The sequence below is a fragment of the Coregonus lavaretus genome (genome assembly GCF_964263955.1).
Source record: "Coregonus lavaretus genome assembly, chromosome: 40".
Classification (NCBI taxonomy): Eukaryota; Metazoa; Chordata; class Actinopteri; order Salmoniformes; family Salmonidae; genus Coregonus; species Coregonus lavaretus.
The window spans coordinates 11,915,675-11,936,470 of NC_140027.1; the positions used below are offsets into that span (position 1 = coordinate 11,915,675).

Genomic DNA, 20,796 nt, shown 5'->3' on the forward strand with positions numbered 1-20,796 from the left:
AGGATACAATTATGCATGCAGGCCAACCTTATAATGTGAAATCTGAATGACTGCCTACAGACTTTAGGATACATGTTTTACTGATTACTATACAATACTGATCCATGTTTGGCAGCAATGGAGTGTCAGGAAATGTAGAAACGGATGATCCAAGTTCAAGCGTTGTAGTTATCCATCTGGCTAGCTTTTAGCTTTTGCACTCAACATGGAAATACACAGCTCAAAAAAATAAAGGGAACACTTAAACAACACAATGTAACTCCAAGTCAATCACACTTCTGTGAAATCAAACTGTCCACTTAGGAAGCAACACCGATTGACAAATTTCACATGCTGTTGTGCAAATGGAATAGACAACAGGTGGAAATTATAGGCAATTAGCAAGACACCCCCAATAAAGGAGTGGTTCTGTAGGTGGTGACCACAGACCACTTCTCAGTTCCTATGCTTCCTGGCTGATGTTTTGGTCACTTTTGAATGCTGGCGGTGCTTTCACTCTAGTGGTAGCATGAGACGGAGTCTACAAACCACACAAGTGGCTCAGGTAGTGCAGCTCATCCAGGATGGGACATCAATGCGAGCTGTGGCAAGAAGGTTAGCTGTGTCTGTCAGCGTAGTGTCCAGAGCATGGAGGCGCTACCAGGAGACAGGCCAGTACATCAGGAGACGTGGAGGAGGCCGTAGGAGGGCAACAACCCAGCAGCAGGACCGCTACCACCGCCTTTGTGCAAGGAGGAGCAGGAGGAGCACTGCCAGAGCCCTGCAAAATGACCTCCAGCAGGCCACAAATGTGCATGTGTCTGCTCAAACGGTCAGAAACAGACTCCATGAGGGTGGTATGAGGGCCCGACGTCCACGGGGGGGGGGGGGGTTGTGCTTACAGCCCAACACTGTGCAGGACGTTTGGCATTTGCCAGAGAACACCAAGATTGGCAAAAATCGCCACTGGCGCCCTGTGCTCTTCACAGATGAAAGCAGGTTCACACTGAGCACATGTGACAGACGTGACAGAGTCTGGAGACTCCGTGGAGAACGTTCTGCTGCCTGCAACATCCTCCAGCATGACCGGTTTGGCGGTGGGTCAGTCATGGTGTGGGGTGGCATTTCTTTGGGGGGCCGCACAGCCCTCCATGTGCTCGCCAGAGGTAGCCTGACTGCCATTAGGTACCGAGATGAGATCCTCAGACCCCTTGTGAGACCATATGCTGGTGCGGTTGCCTCTGGGTTCATCCTAATGCAAGACAATGCTAGACCTCATGTGGCTGGAGTGTGTCAGCAGTTCCTGCAAGAGGAAGGCATTGATGCTATGGACTGGCCCGCCCGTTCCCCAGACCTGAATCCAATTGAGCACATCTGTGACATGTCTTGCTCCATCCACCAACGCCACGTTGCACCACAGACTGTCCAGGAGTTGGCGGATGCTTTAGTCCAGGTCTGGGAGGAGATCCCTCAGGAGACCATCCGCCACCTCATCAGGAGCATGCCCAGGCGTTGTAGGGAGGTCATACAGGCACGTGGAGGCCACACACACTACTGAGCCTCATTTTGACTTGTTTTAAGGACATTACATCAAAGTTGGATCAGCCTGTAGTGTGGTTTTCCACTTTAATTTTGAGTGTGACTCCAAATCCAGACCTCCATGGGTTGATAAATTTGATTTCCATTGATAATTTGTGTGTGATTTTGTTGTCAGCACATTCAACTATGTAAAGAAAAAAGTATTTAATAAGATTATTTCATTCATTCAGATCTAGGATGTGTTATTTTAGTGTTCCCTTAATTTTTTTGAGCAGTGTATAATTGTTGTGATTGAAGTTGTATTGAACATTGTGAATGCAAGGCATATCAAGAGACTATGCCTGATTTATTAATGTAACACCAATAGTGTTATACAACGATGAGCTATAAGATAATCACCAGACCGTTAAGAAAGAATGTGACGATGGGTAACTATGAATGCCATCAGATAGATAGCCTATGCGCCTGTAGAGAAAAGATTGGGATATCTCTGTGCACTTCCTGCAAAATAAAGTTTATGACACAACACAACATATTGTTTACCAAACAGGCCAAGTGAGTCTAAATATTTACGATAGTGATTTAGGAATCCCTAATGTAAAGAAACCCATTAGCCTATTAAGTGGGCGGCAGGTAGATTAGTGGTTAAGAGCATTGTGCCAGTAACCGAAAGGTCGCTGGTTCTAATCCCCGAGCCGACTAGGTGAAAAATCTGTCGATGTGCCCTTGAGCAAGGCACTTAACCCTAATTGCTCTTGTAAGTCGCTCTGGATAAGAGTGTCTGCTAAATGACCAATTCATTATTATTTAAGTGTGCCCCAAGAAATGCCTCGGAGGCTATACGTAAACGTGCATTTACAATAATCCATCCAGATCTGATAGCTGAGGTGAATGAAATTATATTAACATGGGATGACAGCTAGAAGTTGCAGCATGATTGAGTGGATCAAAATGCCAGGGACATGCTATGCAGTAATGAGAAACAAAAGTAGGCTACAGCAGGGGCGTAGGCACGGGTGGGCGCGGGCCCACCCAATCAGATTGAGCTCTACTTGTCAGTGTTCCCAACGGTACATTATTTGTCTTTTTACCTAAGAACAGTACTTGACTTGGGCAGGAGCTCACCAGAACTGAGTTCTTGCTCCTCCTATAGAATATTAGCTCAAAAGTATTGAAGAGTTCCTGCACCGAAATATAACTGGTACCGGCACCCAAAATGAGTACTGGCACCTATTTCAGTCCAAGTTAAACACTGGCCTAAACATGCATACACCATCAGATAGAATTCATAGCAAGCAGTACACCCCAACCCGAGCACTCCGTTCTGCCACCTCTGGTCTCTTGGTCCTCCCACTCCTACAGGAAGGCAGCTCCCACTCAGCCCAGTCCAAGCTCTTCTCTGCCCTGGCACCACAATGGTGGAACCACCTTCCCCCCTTTCTAGGACAGCAGAGTCCCTGCCCATCTTCCGAAAGCACCTGAAACCCTACCACTTGCACTTGACCCCCTCTTTCTAGCTCTGACTTTGCTGATCGCTACTTATTGAAGGAAAGTGTACTTACTACGCCTGTGATATGTGGTTGTCCCACCTAGCTATTGTAAGATGAATGCACTAACTGTAAGTCACTCTGGATAAGAGAGTCTGCTAAATGACTAAAATGAAAACGAAAGGGATATAAAAAAAAAATATATATATATATATATATATATATATATATATATATATATATATACCTTTATTTAACTAGGCAAGTCAGTTAAGAACAAATTCTTATTTACAATGACGGCCTACACCGGCCAAACCCGGACGACGCTGGGCCAATTGTGCAACGCCCTATGGGACTCCCAATCACGGCCGGTTGTGATACAGCCTGGAATCAAAGCAGGGGGTCTGTAGTGACGCCTCAAGCATTGAGATGCAGTGCCTTAGACCGCTGCGCCACTCGGGAGCCCAATAATAATAATAATACATTTTATTAGGCAGATGCCATTCAGAACACTCAAGGACATCTTACATAAAGTCTAGTGCTGTAAATATAATCAATTTAATTTAGGCCTATGTAATTTCAATTATCTTTGAATATTTACTGTATTTATTGTAACTTATGTCTGAGTGTTGGAGCGTGCCCCTGCCTATCCGTAAATAAAAAAAAACAAGAAAATGGTGCCGTCTGGTTTGCTTAATATAAGGAATTTGAAATGATTTATACTTTAACTTTTAGTACTTAAGTATATTTTAGCAATTACATTTACTTTTGATACTTAAGTATATTTAAAACCAAATACTTTTACTCAAGTAGGATTTTACTGGGTAACTTTTACTTTTACTTGAGTCATTTTCTATTAAGGCATCTTTACTTTTACTCAAGTATGACAATTGGGTACTTTTTCCACCACTGCTAGCCAACTTGGCTAGCAAAAAAAGGTAATGGCCAAACAAAGCTCACTGTTCAGATTTTTCTAGGGACCGTGTCTAGAAGAGGATGTTGGAGCATTTGCCAAGTTATTTGATGTCAGTGATTTCGTCATGAGGGCCTCCAGTCCCCCTCTCTATCAATCACCGATCTAATCTAGGGCCTAAAGACAGTTTCACTACATTCAAAGACAATGATCAGCACTAAAACGCTGTTTTTATTAAACACTTTTAGAAATCATGAAACACGCTTCTCCACTTCAACTTGCACTCTATCCCTCTGCTGAGGTCATAGGTCAAATAGGTGACGCTTATATTTGTCCTGTTTTATAAGCCATAAAATGCGCGTTCGCCCTACTTCCACTCATGCTACAACCAGCACTGCAGCGACAATGAAAGAGTATTCTGATAAGCTTGCTTGGTTATTGTTAGCGGCTTGTATCTTTTTTAATATTGTGGAATATTTCACTTTCTGTGGTCATAGGAGGAACAACATGAATTGGTGCATGAGGCAGAAATAATGCAGTGCGACTTGAGATTCACCATCAGCTGGAAGACTGTGTCCCTTTTTCTCAGTGGATGGAGGGAGACTGTGTCCCCTCAGACTGACCATCAGATGCAGGCCATCAGTAAAATAAAATATACACTACAGTCAAAGGTTTGGACACACGTACTCATTCAAGGGTTTTTCTTTATTTGTACTATTTTTTACATTGTAGAATAATAGTGAAGATATCAAAACTATGAAATAACACATATGGAATCATGTAGTAACCAAAAAATTGTTACACAAATCAAAATATATTTTATATTTGAGATTCTTCAAATAGCCACCCTTTGCCTTGATGACAGCTTTGCACACTCTTGGCATTCTCTCAACCAGCTTCATGAGGTAGTCACCTGGAATGCATTTCAATGAATAGGTGTGCCTTCTTAAAAGTTAATTTGTGGAATTTCTTTCCTTCTTAATGCATTTGAGCCAATCAGTTGTGTTGTGACAAGGTAGGGGGGGTATACAGAAGATAGCCCTATTTGTTAAAAGACCAAGTCCATATTATGGCAAGAACAGCTCAAATAAGCAAAGAGAAACGACAGTCCATCATTACTTTAAGACATGAAGGTCAGTCAATATGGAACATTTCAAGAACTTTGAAAAGTGCAGTCGCAAAAACCAACAAGCGCTATGATGAAACTGGCTCTCATGAGGACCACCACAGGAATGGAAGACACAGAGTTACCTCTGCTGCAGAGGATAAGTTCATTAGAATTACCAGCCTCAGAAATTGCAGCCCAAATAAATGCTTCACAGAGTTCAAGTCACAGACACATCTCAACATCAACTGTTCAGAGGGGACTGTGTGAATCAGGCCTTCATGGTCGAATTGCTGCAAAAAAAACACTACTAAAGGACACCAATAAGAAGAAGAGACCCACTTGGGCCAAGAAACACAAGCAATGGACATTAGACCGGTGGAAATGTGTCCTTTGGTCTGGAGTCCAAATCTGAGATTTTTGGTTCCAACCACTGTGTCTTTGTGAGACGCGGCGTGGGTGAACGGATGATCTCCACATGTGTATTTCCCACCGTAAAGCATGGAGGAGAAGGTGTTATGGTGTGGTGGTGCTTTGCTGGTGACACTGTCTGTGATTTATTTAGAATTCAAGGCACACTTAACCAGCATGGCTACCACAGGATTCTGCAGCGATACGCCATCCCATCTGATTTGGGATTAGTGGGACTATACCTTGTTTTTCAACAGGACAATGACCCAACACACCTCCAGGCTGTGTAAGGGCTATTTTAAAAAGAAGGAGAGTGATGGAGTGCTACATCAGATGACCTGGCCTCCACAATCCCCCGACCTCAACCCAATTGAGATGGTTTGGGATGAGTCGGAGTGAAGGAAAAGCAGCCAACAAGTGCTAAGCATATGTGGGAACTCCTTCAAGACTGTTGGTAAAGCATTCCAGGTGAAGCTGGTTGAGAGAATGTCAAGCGTGTGCAAAGCTGTCATCAAGGCAAAGGGTGGCTACTTTGAAGAATCTAAAATATATTTTTATTTGTTTAACACTTTTTTGATTATTACATGATTCCATATGTGTTATTTCATAGTTTTGATATCTTCACTATTATTCTACAATGTAGAAAATAGTCAAAATAAAGAAAAACCCTTGAATGAGTAGGTATGTCCAAACTTTTGACTGGTACTGTATATAACATTATGCGCACTCAGTTGTGTCTCACAAGTAATGCCACAAATTATCTATTACCAGTGTGATCATATACTTACATTTTTTAAAATGTAATTTCAAAATGGTCTGAGAAGAACAACATTGGCAGGGCAATTCAAGCATAGCCAATATGCAGTAATAATGTATTGGGCCTATAGCCTACTGCACAAACCTCATTGCTACAGAACTGTTTTTAATTGGTTAATGTTGCATAGGCTTACGTTTTTTAAAGTCATGTTTAAAAAAAATCTGAGCGGTAGATCCCGGCTTGCATTTTGACTCAAAGTGATCTTGACTCAGAAAAGGTTGGTGACCACTGGGCTACAAGAACTGACCTATTACCAGTGTTATCATATGGCCTAGCTTGAGAATTGAGTTTTGATATATAAGGGACTACGTTATTTATAATAAGGGGTAGGCATACAGTGGGGGAAAAAAGTATTTAGTCAGCCACCAATTGTGCAAGTTCTCCCACTTAAAAAGATGAGAGAGGCCTGTAATTTTCATCATAGGTACACGTCAACTATGACAGACAAAATGAGAATTTTCTTTCCAGAAAATCACATTGTAGGATTTTTAATGAATTTATTTGCAAATTATGGTGGAAAATAAGTATTTGGTCAATAACAAAAGTTTCTCAATACTTTGTTATATACCCTTTGTTGGCAATGACACAGGTCAAACGTTTTCTGTAAGTCTTCACAAGGTTTTCACACACTGTTGCTGGTATTTTGGCCCATTCCTCCATGCAGATCTCCTCTAGAGCAGTGATGTTTTGGGGCTGTCGCTGGGCAACACGGACTTTCAACTCCCTCCAAAGATTTTCTATGGGGTTGAGATCTGGAGACTGGCTAGGCCACTCCAGGACCTTGAAATGCTTCTTACGAAGCCACTCCTTCGTTGTCCGGGCGGTGTGTTTGGGATCATTGTCATGCTGAAAGACCCAGCCACGTTTCATCTTCAATGCCCTTGCTGATGGAAGGAGGTTTTCACTCAAAATCTCACGATACATGGCCCCATTCATTCTTTCCTTTACATGGATCAGTCGTCCTGGTCCCTTTGCAGAAAAACAGCCCCAAAGCATGATGTTTCCACCCCCATGCTTCACAGTAGGTATGGTGTTCTTTGGATGCAACTCAGCATTCTTTGTCCTCCAAACACGACGAGTTGAGTTTTTACCAGAAAGTTCTATTTTGGTTTCATCTGACCATATGACATTCTCCCAATCCTCTTCTGGATCATCCAAATGCACTCTAGCAAACTTCAGACGGGCCTGGACATGTACTGGCTTAAGCAGGGGGACACGTCTGGCACTGCATGATTTGAGTCCCTGGCGGAGTAGTGTGTTACTGATGGTAGGCTTTGTTACTTTGGTCCCAGCTCTCTGCAGGTCATTCACTAGGTCCCCCCGTGTGGTTCTGGGATTTTTGCTCACCGTTCTTGTGATCATTTTGACCCCACGGGGTGAGATCTTGCGTGGAGCCCCAGATCGAGGGAGATTATCAGTGGTCTTGTATGTCTTCCATTTCCTAATAATTGCTCCCACAGTTGATTTATTCAAACCTAGCTGCTTACCTATTGCAGATTCAGTCTTCCCAGCCTGGTGCAGGTCTACAATTTTGTTTCTGGTGTCCTTTGACAGCTCTTTGGTCTTGGCCATAGTGGAGTTTGGAGTGTGACTGTTTGAGGTTGTGGATAGGTGTCTTTTATACTGATAACAAGTTCAAACAGGTGCCATTAATACAGGTAACGAGTGGAGGACAGAGGAGCCTCTTAAAGAAGAAGTTACAGGTCTTGTGAGAGCCAGAAATCTTGCTTGTTTGTAGGTGACCAAATACTTATTTTCCACCATAATTTGCAAATAAATTCATTAAAAATCCTACAATGTGATTTTCTGGATTTTTTTTCTCAATTTGTCTGTCATAGTTGACGTGTACCTATGATGAAAATTACAGGCCTCTCCCATCTTTTTAAGTGGGAGAACTTGCACAATTGGTGGCTGACTAAATACTTTTTCCCCCCACTGTATGTTTCCTATTTTTAATACAAGAATGCAAAATTTAAATAAATAAAAAATGTTTTTGCTTTGTCATTATGGGCTATTGTGTGTAGATTGATGAGGGGAAAAAAAACGATTTAATCCATTTTAGAATAAGACTGTAACGTAACAACATGTGGAAAAAGTCAAGGGGTACTTTCCAAAAGCACTGTAAGTGCCCAAATTATCTCCCACCTAAATCTTTGCTGGCCCTAACATCAACAGATTTGTGCCTATCCCACTGTGCTACAGTAACACTTAAATGTCAAATGTCAGCTGGGCAAGTAGCCTGTAGCCTTGTGCTTGATGGAGCTGGGAGTTGTGAGCTATTCCCGGCTAATTTATATATGGAGGACAACAGTGATCTGTCCTAGTAGCTGAGGTCCACCACTTGCATCAATTTGGCGCAAATATTTCCACTTGTTGAATAGCCTACAGTTATCAGCTCGGTGACTATAAATTCTAAAATACGCAGATGACAGTGAAATGAGGCTGATCTAAATTAATTAACATTTTCTCTGGCAGCGTGTATGGCGTTGTGAGGTAGGCTACACAATTGCCACAATAGGCAAAGGCATGATAATGTATACTGAAAAATATATATAAACGCAACATGTAAAGTCCCATGTTTAATGAGCTGAAAAACAAATCACAAAAATTTGCCAAACGCACAAAAAGCTTATCTCTCCAATTTTGTACACTAATTTGGCAGTACGTTCAACTGGCCTCACAACCGCAGACCACATGTAACCGGCATGCTGGAGAAGTGTGCTCTTCACAGATGAATACCAGTTTCAACTGTACCGGGCAGATGGCAGATAGTGTGTATGGCGTTGTGTGGGCGAGCGGTTTGCTGATGTTAATGTTGTGAACAGAGTGCCCCATGGTGGCGGTGGGGTTATGGTATGGGCAGGCATAAGCTACGGACAACAGACACAATTGCATTTTATTGATGGCAATTTGAATGCACAGAGATACCGTGAGGTGATCCTGAGGCCCATTGTCGTGCCATTCATCCGCCGCCACTACCTCATGTTTCTGCATGATAATGCATGGCCCCATGTCGCAAGGATCTGTACACAATTCCTGGAAGCTGAAAATGTCCCAGTTCTTCCATGGCCTGCATACTCACCAGACATGTCACCCATTAAGCATGTTTGGGATGCTCTGGATCGACGTGTACAACAGCGTGTTCCAGTTTCCGCCAATATCCAGCAACTTCGCACAGCCATTGATGCGGAGTGGGACAACATTCCACAGGCCACAATCAACAGCCTAATCAACTATGCGAAGGAGATGTGTTGCGCTGCACGAGGCAAATGGTGGTCACACCAGATACTAACTGGTTTCTGATCCACACCCCTACTTTTTTTTAAGGTACAGTATCTGTGACCAACAGATGCATTCCTGTATTCCCAGTCATGTGAAATCCATAGATTAGGGCCTAATGAATTCATTTAAATTGACTGATTTCCTTATATGAAATGTAACTCAGTAAAATGACTGTAAGTCGCTTTGGATAAAAGCGTCTGCTAAATGGCATATTATTATTATTATTAAAATCTTTGAAGTTGTTGCATGTTGTGTTTATATTTTTGTTCAGTGTAAATGAACGACAAGATGTGGATGGGTTGTCAGTAACTTTTGCTGTAACACAGCAAGTAAGAGAACATGGGTAAGTTTGACTTATAAATAGGCTACATCGCAAGGTTTACGCCCATTGTTTGAGAGAGAGAAAGGTTAGAATTGCTCGGGTGAGTCCATAGGTTAAACAGCAAGTGTGAGGAATGTGCATTATTGTGCCGTGCTCATAGGTTATAAGGTAAATTCACTACATATACAAAGGTATGTGGACACCCCTTCATATTAGTGGGTTTGGCTATTTCAGCCACACCCGTTGCTGAAAGGTGTATAAAATCGAGCACACAGCCATGCAATCTCCATAGACAAACATTTAATGTGGCACCGTCATAGGATGCCACCTTTCCAACAAGTCAGTTCGTCCAATTTATGCCCTGCTCTAGCTGCCCCGGTCAACTGTATGTGCTGTTATTGTGAAGTGGATACGTCTAGGAGCAACAACGGCTCAGCCATGAAGTGGTAGGCCACACAAGCTCACAGAACGGGACTGCTGAGTGCTGAAGCGCGATTGCAACACTCACTACCGAGTTCCAAACTGCCTCTGGAAGCAATATCAGCACAATAACTCGGGAGCTTCATGAAATGAGTTTCCATGGCCGAGCAGCCGCACACAAACCTAAGATCACCATGTGCAATGCCAAGCGTCGGCTGGAGTGGTGTAAAGATCATCGCCATTGGACTCTGGAGCAGTGGAAACGCGTTCTCTGGAGTGATGAATCACGCTTCACCATTTGGCAGTCCAATGGACGAATCTGGGTTTGGCAGATGCCAGGAGAACACTACCTGCCCCAATGCATAGTAACAACTGTAAAGATTAGTGGAGGAGGAATAATGGTCTGGGGCTGTTTTTCACAGCATACAATTATATTCTAGATGATTCTGTGCTTCCAACTTTGTGGCAACAGTTTGGCAAATGCCCTTTCCTGTTTCAGCATAACAATGCCCCCGTGCACAAAGCGAGGTCCATACAGAAATTGTTTAGTGTAGGTGAATGATGCCGCGTTCACTTGCTAGTCGGAACTAGGAAACTCCGAAATGTTCAACTTGCTAATTTGTTGTAGCTATATACATGCCGCGTTCATCCAGATAGCAAGTCGAAAATGTCAGAGTTCTGACTAGCACGTGAACGGCGCATGACATTAAGCGGGAGGAGAGATATGACACTATAGAGTACCACAGTGTGAGTCATAATATCCATAAAAGTTACCTTGTCTGAGAGAGATTTCCATGGTTATCAAAACGTCACGCCAGTGTAAGCCTACACGAAACACAGCACTTATTTTAAGTGTTTCTAAAATCCCCTATGGGAAAAATGAATGATTGGAACCATTTCCTTGTTTGACCGCTAGCTTTTATGGGTATTATGACACCTCCACTGTGGGGCTCTATGCTGATGATGATAATGTTTGTAACCTCTAACATGTACATTCCCACTATGCATATAGAATAGTAAACGATGTGAATTATATTATGCTTACTGTATTAAGTTAACTCAAGCATTCAGACCAGCCTTACTGATTGAACTTCCCTAAACTACATTATATTGTACCTGGATTTCGATGCTACTGTGGACATCCCTATTTTCAACACGCTGTCATGGGGGCGGTAGAAGCCACATCCCAGCACGGTGAAACAAGGAGGAGTTTATTGTTGCCAGGGGGGATTCAGCTGCGTTCACAACCAATTGTCAAATGCGCCGAATACAACAAGTGTAGACCTTACGGTGAAATGCTTACTTACAAGCCCTTAACCAACAATGCAGTTTTAAGAAAAAAAAGGATTTAAGAAAGATATTTACTAAATAAACTAAAGTAAAAAAAATAAGCAACCATAACATTTACATTTACATTTTAGTCATTTAGCAGACATACATAATAATATAACAACAAATAACATTTGATTTGATTTAATTTTGAATTTGGTTTGGTCGCCCAAAAAGTCTTACATACCAAACTTAACATACCATAATCATTTGAGTGTATGTTTACTATGTTCTGGCTAGTCTATAAGACCAGGCTGCTATAACAGCATTTTTGGCAGTTAAATGCAACAACAAAACAGTATTATTTTAAAACGAATCTATTAATATGTTTTTTGAAGTCTAATTTGTTTACGAGCATGATAGCTCTACTTTTAATTGATGGTTGACGCAGCTTGTTTCCCATTAGCCAATCAGCGTTTCTCAACGAGTTGAATGCATGTGGTCCCCCATAGGTCCCCTGTTGCTTAGTCGCTTACAACGCCAGGGTTGTGGGTTCGTTTCCCACGGGGGGCCAGTATGAAAAATGTATGCACTCACTAACTGTAAGTCGCTCTGGATAAGAGCGTCTGCTAAATGACTAAAATGTAATGTGAATGCACACAACTCCTATTTACCGCTTCACAACTGATGTTTACCACCTTCCCATTTGGTAAAGAACGCAGCATTATTATATTCGCAGAACGCGTCACTCGTTTTAGGGTTGGGTTGCCGACGTTTGTTAATTCAACCGATAGCTTTTCTAGTTGGCAAGTGCCCTTATAGATACACATTCGTCTAAAAATGTAAGTATTTAATAGATAGGGATAAAGATGGATTGAAAATTGGATTTAATAGTGGACGTACAGTAGGCTATTTTTGCCGTTCTATTGTTCATGGCTGCACATTTGCAGGAGACCTTTGTTGGACCAAATGGCCATGTCGATTAGGTGGCCACCGGACTAATCCTGATAAATTATTTCAAGAGATAGATCGTTGTCATTGAGAAGAGCCTTGTTACAGTACCAGTGCAACAGGTCTCCAGTAAAGACAACATAAATAATTGTGGAACGGGAGAATGTAAAATTAGAGAGGCGCTCGTGCGTATAATAGACGGGGGCGACAGAAAAAAGGAATACATTTGATCGGATGTCACTGCTCTGTTGGATTATCGAATACGTGAGGGATTTAATATCCTCGAGCCGAAGATAGCAGTAGCCAACGTTGCATGCGATACGGAGCCAATATGATGCCGGTGAGTTATTGTAACAAACATAGCCTAAGGAGTGAGGTCACATGTTCGTGTTATGATTAAGATTTCGATTAGACAAGAGAGAATTGTTTGCATATGACCTCACTCCTTAGGCTATGTTTTATCTTGTTTCTCAGCCTATAGCATCCCTATTCCTCTGTTATATTGAGACAAAGGCAGGATCACCACACAAAATCTGAACAGGTTTTTAGCACACTGACAATCAACATGTTGCTGGCAACAGACAGTGTATCGAATAGCAGGTAATGTAAATACTGAATATTTTTGTCATTTAGCAGACTTATAAGAGCAATTAGGGTTAAGTACCTTGCTCAAGGGCACGTTGACAGATTTTTGACCCAGTCAAATCGGGTTTCGAACCAGTGATGTTTCGGTTACTGGCCCAACGCTCTTAACCGCTAGGTTACCTGCCGCGCTTCATTTTCATTTTCGTCATTTAGCAGACGCTCTTATCCAGAGCGATTTACAAATTGGGCTTGTAGCCTTCCATTTCCAATTGATTACTGGCTGTGTTAATGACTTTCAGTAAACTCAGTCTTCCAATCCAGAGTAATAATAAAGCACAGTGGGCTATTAACTGTTTGTAACCTTGCGTATAAAGTCTGAATACCCCACATCTTGGCCAATTATGGGCTTCCTTGACCAGAGTGTTGTATACAACATTAGCATTAATAGCAGTAGTGGAATCGGCGGTTTGCCTTCAAAATAAAAGTCCCCCATTGAAACTGATGCAAACAGATAAACATTGTGGAATCATGCCACAATTGTACTAGAACCTGCTAAACAAGGTTGGAGTGTTGTTATATAAATTCAACAAAAGACAATAACTAGTTAATCTGACACAAAAAAGTAAAAAATCATTTGAAATTGCACTGTGGATGTATAGACTTCAGAATTGCAATGGGGGCATACATATATTGCAATGTTACAGCCTTACCTATGGATCTTGGGTCCATTTAAAATGGGTTATCAGCCTACTCAGTGACACCCACAGAACAGAACTGTAAACAGTTTTCACAAATATTAGCTGTCATAGCTCTTATTGCGGGACTCTGAAACCACTGTGAAATTAGCAACATATTAAAGGAAAGGTTCACCCATTTTGAATGTTATATTGTTTTTGTGTATCCCTGAGTGATGTTCTATCGATTCCCTGGGTCATTTCATGTTTTCATGTGTATCTAAGTTATTGGCAATCAAGCAGGCAGAACTCCGTCTGGTATCACATAGCACCTTGATAGTCGTTCTCACTGCACTGGAAGTTAATAGGAATACGACTTTTAGATGGCGAAATGTCTATCATACATGTCAGATTTCAATACTGGCCGATGTCATAACTCGAGAGGATGTCTTCTCTTGAATGTGTCATTGATCATATTTTTGTGATATTCCTACCTTGAGAAATGTGTAATTTAATGGAGGGTTTAGCAAATGTTTCCTGTTTGTCTGCCTCTTTAGTCCAGGGTGCATTGCATGGTGCAGTTGCCATAGGTACTGTATTATAGAAAGGAAATAGGAATCCAATGAATGAAGGCATGTATAACACCCCACCCAGCAGACTGTTGACCAATCGCGTTCACGTTGTCATGATGCGTCACGCGGTTGCTAAGCTAATCGTCACGCAATCCCTTTTCAAAGTCAGTGTATATGTCAAGAAACGTGCTTATTTTCCTCGAAAGTACTTAATGTTACGATTCCAAAGCTATACGATACTACAGATAGCAATTTCATTATCTCACATCTCGGAAAAGATTTGTAATGTTGTACTTCTTGTTGACGAAATGAGTGCTAATGTTGGGTTTTTGAGCTACCGCCCAATAGACTCCCATTCACTCCTTGACTGAGAGCGCTCCTTGTTCCAGAATCACCCAGAATGCACCTCACGGCCCATTCTGTGAGGCACATCGATCTGCAGGTTGAACATGGTGAGATTGTAGACTCCTAAATTGATCGTGCAGTTTGTTTAGGCGATTTTACAGCTAACTAGCTACGTTACATGCTGATATTTCTTTGGTATTATTGTGTATAGCTACGTTTGCTAGTTAGCTAGCCAGCTAGCCAGCCCATAGAGAGCATTGCATTGTGGATTTTGTAATAGACTTGAGATGCAACAGATTTCCACAACGATTTTCATTATTGCTACCAACCTTACTTTAACGGCAAAATGCAACATTTGTTCACAAAAAAATATTGTTCTCACATATTAGTTTTATTTAACACTGTAAATTAAAGGAATGAGTGGTTTTGGGTGGATTTTTCCTTTAAGATCACCAGTCAACCTACTGTATGTGTATTGAACATGTATAGCCTTACCTATGGATCTTGGGTCCATCAAATGGGTTTCAGCCTACTCCGTGACACCCACAGATTACAATTCTAAAGAGTATGCACAAATATTAGTGTCGTAGCTCTTATTGCGGGACTTTATTTTCACTAGTTTCATCTGTTTACATCCGTTTCAATGGCGGACTTTTATTTTGAAGGCGAGCCGCCGAATCCACTAATGCTGCTCATGCTAATGTTGTTCAGCAATTCCATGTGTTCTCTGAATGTCTAGCTAGCAGGTTTTGCTTTCCTTAAATCATATCTCATGACTCATGAAATTTCAGAAATTAAAGAATGGTTTAAAATCATGCTGCATGCATATGAGGTTAACTGCCAATTAGGCTACTACACCATATTTCGCCTGAAAGGCTTCAATGGACCACACACAAGTAAAATCCCAATTTAAAGGTTTGTGGTTGTCTGACATAAACTAATTGTAAGCTATTCTGTCCATACACAACATTGTTGGATGACATGGTGATAACGTTTTTGACCATTGCCTTTTTGTGTGTAAATCCAATGAGTGTCAAATTGATTGTTTGTAATCTTGTAAAAAAAAAAAACAGCCTCCTGAGTGGCACAGCGGTCTAAGGCACTGCATCGCATTGCTTGAGGTGTCACTACAGACTCGGGTTCGATCCCAGGCTGTGTCACAGCCGGCAGTGACCATGAGACCCATGAGGCGGAGCACAATTGGCTCAGCGTTGTCTGGGTTAGGGGAGGGTTTGGCCGGCCAGGATTTCCTTGTCCCATCACACTCTAGCGACTCCTTGTGGTGGGCTGGGTGCCTGCAAGCTGACTCGGTCGCCAGTTGGACGGTGTTTCCTCTGGCACATTGGTGCAGGTGGCTTCCGGGTTAAGCGAGCAGTGCAGCTTGGCAGGATCATGTTTCGGAGGACGCTTGGCTCTCGACTTTTGCCTCTCCTGAGTCCGTAGGGGAGTTGCAGCGATGGGACAAGACTATAACTACCAATTGGATATCATGAAAAAGGGGTAAAAGTACAACAAAAAAAACTGTTTGTGCCCAGTGGGAATAGCCTATTTCACTTCTGGAAAGCCATAATTCATCATTGGTACTTACGTTTGCAATGGCAAACTCGGGAATAACCTCCAGAATCTTAAAGTTAAGCACAATCTGTCAGATTTCCTTCTGTTAAATTCTTATTGAATGAAAAAACGGCGTTTAGGCCTACGCATTTTTAGATAATTTATGTTAAAGCTACAATCCTTAGTTGCTACATCCATTTTTGGACTTATACCCATTGATTCTTGAAGAATATAACTTATAAATGCCTCATGAGCTTAGTTCAACTGTCGTATCCCATCAGAACCATATAAGATTGTTTTACTCCTATGTTTGTAAAAAAAAAACATAAATGTAAACAAACCTCAACATGGTTAAAACTATCATTTTGATATCATGGATAGTCAGTCCTTGAATCCATATCTCTGTCTATGGATTTTAGTGGTTACATTTCTCCAGGCCCATCTGTTAGCTTTTCACCAAAACAGAGGCGGGGTGACGCTTTGTTATTGCTTCAACTGCAGATTTGAGTTTTAAAGGTTAAAAAATGACAATTTTTATTTAAAAAAATGAAATTATACAATAGTTTGACAACTCTGTAAGCTTTCAAATGATATCAGACTCAATTGTTGATGTTTTTCAGTGATGAAGATATGGATGTCTAATCTCATGGTAAGGTGGGGTATGCAAAATGGGTCAACTTTGAGCTCCTTCATGTCCAAAAAGTCACTTTCTGACCACTTCTACCATGGGAAAACATGAATGGAAGGTTTCGTTCAAATCAAAAGGGGTGCTGTCAAAAAGTGATTGAATTCATGTAGAACAACCCAGCTTACAAAATGTAACCCTTGTTGTTTTTTTATACAACAGGCGGTTCTAATCCTGAATGCTGATTGGTTAAAACCGCATTCCAGCCGGTGTCTATTCCACAAGTTACCACCGGCTAAATCTATGACGTTAAAATGCCTATTTACTCTGTTCTATCTGACTGCGCAATCCACTCTCGCATCAGCCCATTAAGACAATTTATAAACTTGATCTCACTTGGCAGTGATACTGGAAAACTTGCAGTTGACTACAGGTAAATGCACATTGGAGTTCAAACTGTTTAGGTACAGAAGTACCGATAATGCATACTTTGGTTGAGTGCATCCATTCATAGCAGTCTCAGGCCCTTGCATCGGGAGTAGAATGTATACCATGCATAGTCAAATGAGAGGTAGTGTGAGCCTCAAATCTTACCAGACACAGAGCACGACTGCTGTAACCACTCTTGGGTAAAATACTTACAAGATCCTCTTTGTGTGCTGCAAGAAAGCGTGACTGAATTTGTTTATAAAACTGTACTATGTGAAACAAAATACAAACTAATCTTCCTACAAATTTGAACAGGCTTTCCTGCATTGCACTAATCTTTGTCAGTCGTACCCTAGACAACCTTTGACTGAATAGGCTTCTACATTTAGATTTTCCATGAGGTGGGTGCAGGTTTCCACACACAATGGGCACAATGGTATTCTATTATTAGCTGGTCTGCAGAATGGTAAATCAAGATATTATCTAAGCTCTTGAGTGTGTCACTTGTTTGGCTCCCCTGAGGTCCGGTGTTTCCAAGTGAGGATTTACTGTCCTTATAGACCCTGGACATGGTAGAGTACATGGTTACTGTGTAACAATATACCCTAGTGATGTGTGAATTAGAGCCAACATGTCATCCCCAACAACATCTAAAAATTGTCCCTTTTCTTGTTCAACCAGACACTGTTCTTTAAAAAAATCTTGACTAATGAGTGTATGACACATCTTGACAACAACAGTTGAACCTAGTGAAGAAGAAGTTAGTTGCCTTATCAGTTGTGTAATTTTGCTAGTTAAACATGGGTTGGAAAGTAGACACAAAACAAGAAGTACAGCTATTATTTGAAGAACAATGTCCCTTTGTTAAACTGTAAAATTGATGAGATTTATAACTCAGCATGTCTGTTTGTTCCTCTTGGGAGCCCAATGATGTTGGCCCAACATCTTGTGTTTCTTTATTTTACATTTTAGTCATTTAGCAGACGCTCTTATCCAGAGTGACTTACAGGAGCAATTAGGGTTAAGTGCCTTGCTCAAGGGCACATCGACAGCTTTTTCACCTAGTCAGCTCGGGGATTAGAACCAGCGACCTTTCGGTTACTGGCACAACGCTCTTAACCACTAAGATACCTGCCACCCCTGATCCTGGAAGATCATTGTTAGCCCTGGTAGAATTCATAAATATGGTGCTTAGGCTAAATCTATTTCAGGCTGTTCCATCATGTGGTTATGTGAACTGAGAAAGGAGGACCTCGTACCTACAAGTGAGGTATTAGCCAGGGTTAGCACCAAAAGGTAACACCAGTTATATGGGAGAGACATGATAATTTTGTGGAAACAACACAATTATTTAGCAGGGTCAGGGGTGATACAGATAGGGGTAAATAATAGATTAGTTGATAGGCTAGACTCTGTTATCTGGTTCCAAATACCATTGATTACCATTGTTAAACTCATCCCACACCTGGGGTTACGGAGTGCCTTTGCAACTGTTACCACAGTGACCAGTAAGCAAGCACACAGACACACACACACACAATCTTCCTGCTGCTACACTTAGGCTATTTATAAATTAATTAGGCGATTAGTCAAAAGTACTGCTCCACGGCTGTGGTGGAGATTTTCAATTACATTTCCCATTGTCCCAAATGCCATGTCAAAATGTAAACAAAACATTTGAGCGACTGGGTTGTGTTTGCTTTCACCCAGTACTGTTTTTCTGCTCCCAGAGTAATGCTCAGCACAGTGGGGGTTGGGAACGGGGGAGGGTTGCTGCTGCTACGTTGATTCAATAGTAAAGTCACGTGAGCCTGGCCATATGGCCTGGGTCCAGGCCGCAGTTTAAAAACATTGGGAGCTGACCGGCGGAGGCGGCTCGCAAGCTTATCCCAATCTGCCAACATTTATTAAAGATCCACCCAACCACAAGTCAAGGGTTAGTGCTAATATCTTTTTTGAAATGCGTAATGGATAAAATGATACCGCTTTAACTGAAAAGGTCCCCGTTTCAAGAGGAAACGCAACAGTTCTTTGAAGTTGGACTCCGTAGGATGGCTTTGCCCGGATGATGCATGTATCTGTATCGACAGATGCTCATTTGTTGGATGCTGTATTGGCATGAATAATGAATGACTCCAGTGGGGTTGGATTACTCCTGTAGCTTGTAACTGCCGTCACAGCAAACTTCATCTCTATTCACTCTCTATTCCAATTAATTCGCTTTCCATGTGTGTCCGTCATGGTATATCGACAATTCACTCAACCTGTTTAACAAAATGTAATGGTCAGTTGGTCCTATAACAACTTGTGTGTATCATTTCAACTTGTTCTCCTCCCATGCCTACTTTTGAGCGCTCTAGTATTTTTATCACCACAGCACAATAATTCACCAAGAATGAATGTCACAAAAAATGTTATTTAGATTTCCTCAAGGCATCTCACGCAAGTTGTTTTTTTTGGGAGAAATTTGCAGTCGCAAGAAGGGCTTTGTCAGTAATTAGATTTCGGATTAAGACCACCATCCACGATTAATTTAGTCTATCCCTATCAACAGTGAGTTGTTCATGGTTACTTTATGAAATACAGAACCTTTTAGTTTACATTTGTTAAAGGAAGGTCATATAGAGCCTCTAGTCCGAGTCATCGTGGTCAAATGCCCGAAGCCTATGTTTATCTCACCTAATAACAGAGGAACAATTAGCAATTACAGCAAACCTTTCCGAAGAACTCATAGCACTTAGCTCATCACCTTATCCTCCATCAATTATAATCCCTATTGCTAATGAGGTTTATACTCAGTCATACTGATGCGCCATTAATGAGAAGTTTAGCCTAACCGATCTCCTTAGATGCCCCACACTGTGATTTTTTATTTTTTTTTACCACAGACTAGACCTCACAGGCCAATGTCTGATAGGAGTAGGGTTAAGTTGCCCCAGATACTCATCATGGGTCAGTTTTGCATTTTTAGGATTGGGGGAGGGGACGCTGATCCTAGATATGTACTAAGTGGAAACTTCACCCCGGAGCTGTCTGATCTGTCTGAATAGAAGGGCAGTGTTGTTATTAGGGCTCTGCCTTTCCCCTGCTGTGTGACTCAGGGGAATTGTATTCAATCAAGCCGCCTGCCATAACAGTGTTTTTATATAGAATTTACATTTTACATTTTAGTTATTTAGCAGACGCTCTTATCCAGAGCGACTTACAGGAGCAATTAGGGTTAAGTGCCTTGCTCAAGGGCACATCGACAGATTTTTCACCTAGTCGGCTCGGGGATTAGAACCAGCGAATCTATCCATAGAATTAGAATTGATTGTTTTCAATTCTATGTGGGCTTTTTTTTTATACAACTACTGCCAATGCACACGTCTTATTCTGATAACTGGAATGATCTGTATGTGGAGGCTACCTGGAATACAGTGTAGCCTATAGGACAACTTCTCTCAAAGGCAGTAAAGTATTCTATTCTACTTCTTGTTCTCCAAGATATGCAGTGGGGTCTAAAATTATTGACACC

At 41.6% G+C, this 20,796-nt stretch overlaps 1 protein-coding gene across 1 annotated transcript in view; it reads left to right on the forward strand.

Annotated features, from left to right (window-relative positions):
- Positions 1 to 12,808: 12,808 nt before the first annotated feature.
- LOC311113548 (apoptosis-stimulating of p53 protein 2-like) overlaps positions 12,809 to 20,796 on the forward strand; it is a gene marked incomplete at both ends in the record, with an annotated part of 48,428 nt that continues 40,440 nt past the window's right edge. Inside the window, one exon of the mRNA XM_084156799.1 lies at positions 12,809 to 12,835. Within this exon, the coding sequence (XP_084012925.1) occupies positions 12,809 to 12,835 (27 nt within the window). The remainder of the gene's footprint in view (positions 12,836 to 20,796) is intronic.